Source organism: Charadrius vociferus, unplaced genomic scaffold (assembly GCF_000708025.1).
Source record: "Charadrius vociferus isolate BGI_N301 unplaced genomic scaffold, ASM70802v2 scaffold15, whole genome shotgun sequence".
Taxonomy (NCBI): Eukaryota; Metazoa; Chordata; class Aves; order Charadriiformes; family Charadriidae; genus Charadrius; species Charadrius vociferus.
The window spans coordinates 9,987,469-9,991,211 of record NW_009650064.1 but is presented as its reverse complement, the minus strand read 5'-3'; the positions used below and the strand labels follow the sequence as shown (position 1 = coordinate 9,991,211).

Here is a 3,743-nt window from a genome sequence, read left to right as displayed (position 1 = left end):
ATTTTATCTTTATCTCATCCTTTTTAATTTCTATTTTTATGTGTTTCATAATGTACATAATACATTATTTATAAATTATGTATAGGTACTACTGTACTAAATATACACATATTGGGGGTGTGTGCTCAAAAATATTTTACTGATACAGGTCCATGATCAAAAAAATTTGGTGACAACTGTTCCCATATTATTATTGATACCAATTTTTTTTTTATATACTGTTATTCTGAACTGCATAAATGTGTGCATTACTGAAGTGTTTTGGCATCGTCAAAGGTAACTTGGGACGAATTTCCAAAGTAATTTTGTTTTTTTTTAACTGGTGCTATGGAATAATGCATTCTGCCATACCTAAGTAATATTTGGTAACTTGCTGATTAGTTGAATATTTTATTTAATATTTGTAACTAACATGCAGAGGTAAGTGCTCTGTAGTAAGCTACCTGTGTGCTTTTTTTTAGGCTAAAGCCTAAACCTCTGACATGGCCACAGCCTCACCGAGATCTGATACAAGTCACAACCATAATGGAAGATTACAGATGCAAGTAACAGGCAAGTAGTGATTTGTATCATGGGGATTTTTACAGGAAAACATATGTATTCTAAAACGCAATCTTTGAAGTGAGTGTGAAAAATGGATCAATGTAGTTAATATTTTAATTAATAACATGAATGTTACAGTTAAGAGTATGACTATAATATATGTAGATGAATTGAAGCTAGGTAGTTATACAGCGAGTTGGATGGCAGGCTTTAATGATCTATTCAAATTAGGAAAAAAAAGAGATTCAGTACAGCAGTAGGGACAAATGTAAGGAATTTCACTTGGGAACAAATAATTAATGACACAAATTCTTTGTAGGGAAGATAAAATATTGAAATTCTACAAAAAAGATGGACGGTTGTAGTGAATCCCAAGCTGAAAATGGGTGCAGTGTTATAGTGAAGCTGGTGAAGAACTAGAGGAGATTACAAAATCTGCTAGCCTTTCAAAAGCCTAACGTCTTTGATTACCTGTCAGGTAAACATTTTTTGAGAATAACATAGGTATTCTGTATTATCTCAGGGGAGTAGGTTTGATTAGACAGCCATATGGAATAATTTAGGTTGGAAGGGACCTTTGGGGATTCCTAGTACACTCTTCTGCTGAAGGCAGGGCTACCTTTGATCAGGTTGCTCAGGGTATTATCCAGTTGAATTTTCAGCATCTCAAAGGCTGGAGATTACACAGCTTTCCTGGGTGGCTTGTTCTGGTGATAAACTACATCACTGTGGAAATATTTTTCCTTGTATCCAATTGGAATTTACTGTGTTGCATCTTGTGACTGTTTACTTTTTTCCTTTTGCTGTGCTCATTCTCATAGTTCGAGTTAGATTTCAGCCATCTCAGTATCTGCTGGAAGGGAACACAAGTGGGATACAAGCAATTCTGGATACTTCTGATTGTGTTGGGTACACTTTTGTCAATAGATCTTGAACAGGCCAAGTAGGTTATGCATTTTGCTACTCGTGGATAAGAACCGGTCAGGGATGTGACAGTCAGTGTCAGTCTTAGCGGATTTCTCTGTGGGATGGCAGAGCAGAACAAAGACTTCTTGTAGTCTGAAGATAAGCAAAATGCATCTAGGTAAACAAGTTTGATAGCTAATTATGGCAGTAGTTAAAAGTGTAAATGTTACCAGCAAGTAGTAAGATACTGTGCATAAATATGTATATACACATAAATGCATGTGTGTGTATGTATGTATTATTTTGCCATAGATGAATAACTTGAATTTCCCAGGGATCCTGAGAAATCTGGGAACTCTGAAGTAAAAATGAGTGCATGACCAAGAATATATTAAGGCTATCTTGAACAAAATTTGGAAAAAAGATGAGTAAGGTACCATGTCTTAAAAAAAGCTGCATCTCAAGAAAGATACATCATTCTGGATGGTCCAAAGATAGCCAGGTAATCTGAGAAAAAATAGCCAGATGTCTGAGAAAAAAATACATTGTTGGAGAGTCCCCAAAATGGATATTTTATCAAATTAGATAAGAGAGGAACCTTAAAACTGATTAACGTTGTGTAAGAATCACGTAACTTGATAATGTGATGAATCATCAAAACTGGCAATAACTAATAGCATAGATGGGGCCACCTGTAGTTTGAATATGTATAACTGTAACAAACTGAGTTGCACAAATTTCCTGTAACTTCAGATCTATGTATGCACAAATTACCGTTTTGATATCCTGTACTGTACCTCTCCTTATGCAAGTAGTCTTGTGTTTTTCTGGCACTTGAGCTTCTCTTGACTTCAAGAGATCTGGTTCAAGGATTGAAGTGGGAAGAAATCTTTACAATTTTTAGGATTTTTAGGATTTGTTTTCTGAAGGTTTAGTTCTCTAACCAGTCTTTATTGCAAGATCTGAGGAACACCAGTGGCAGAGAAAGAAGTGGGAGAGAGAGGAATGTGGGACTGACCTACACTGGTTTATGCTCAGATTAGTTTATGTTGCTGTAGAATCTAGACATGTATTTCATAGAATCATAGAATGGTTTAGGTTGGAAAGGACCTTGAAGATCATCGAGTTCCAACCCCCCTGCCATGGACAGGGACACCTCCCACTAGACCAGGCTGCCCAAGGCCACGTCCAGCCTGGCCTTGAACCCCTCCAGGGATGGGGCCTCAACAACCTCTCTGGGCAACCTGTTCCAGTGCCTTACCACCCTCAAAGTGAAAAACTTCTTCCTAATGCTTAATCTAAACCTGCCCTCTTCCAGTTTATAGCCATTCCCCCTCGTCTTGTCACTACATGACTATGCTATAGACAAGAACTATACTTAAACTATACTTAAAACTATACTTAACTATAAAGTTAACTATAAAGCTATAAAAACTATACTTAAAACTGTATTTAAACTATACTTAAAAATCACTTTTATAAAGGCAGCTATTAGCATATACTCATTTTGTAGACAGGGAAATTCATATGGAGTGGTAAGTTGTTGGAGTTTGGAAGGTTATGGCATGTTGCCAACAAGTTTTGCCATCAGTATTTTTTCAAATATACTTGGCATGATATCTTGTCTTGTTAGTTCTTTTTGTATTTTTTTACTAATATTTGTTATGTACTCCTATTTTTTTTTTTTAAAGGAGTCCTAACCAAAAAAATGGTAATGGTCTCCTTTCATGTTTGGGGATTGAAAATTTAATGACTTAAAACATAATCAGATCAAATGGAGGAAACTAAAAGGAAGCTTCAATATTATGACTAAATACCTATGTTTTAACAAATGTAGCAGTTGCATTTAGAAAGCATTATATTGAGGAAAAAATGTGGAAGAAATAGAGGTTTTTAAAACTTAAAAATATATAATAATTTCAGATGAAAAAACGTGACCCATGTGTGGAATTATGTTTTTAGCCTTCTGCATTTAATCTTTCATTGTTACCAAGGCTGCGGTTCTCTTTTATGACATGTGACACATGACTTAGGCTGGACTTTTCAAATGTGAGGGAGTTAAGTGTGCACCTTCTAATTGAAATTAAGTCAAAGTCTGTGGCTAATGCCTTGAGAATCTTGGATGGTTGCATCCCACTAACTTTTAAGTAACTAATGTACGTCTCAGAATATTGTAATCCAGAAACATGTGACAGACCTTTTTTGTCTCTTTTTCAGACAGTTTAGTTAACTTCCATTTATTTTTGAATTAGCAAGTACCATACAGAAAAGTAACAGGGAAGTATTATTTTCAA

At 35.3% G+C, this 3,743-nt stretch overlaps 1 protein-coding gene across 1 annotated transcript in view; it reads left to right on the top strand.

Moving 5' to 3' along the window:
- The first annotated feature begins 459 nt into the window (after positions 1–459).
- WWP1 (WW domain containing E3 ubiquitin protein ligase 1) overlaps positions 460–3,743 on the top strand; it is a 37,188-nt gene continuing 33,904 nt past the window's right edge. Inside the window, exon 1 of the mRNA XM_009891866.1 lies at positions 460–552. Within this exon, the coding sequence (XP_009890168.1) occupies positions 483–552 (70 nt within the window). The 5' untranslated portion in view covers positions 460–482. The remainder of the gene's footprint in view (positions 553–3,743) is intronic.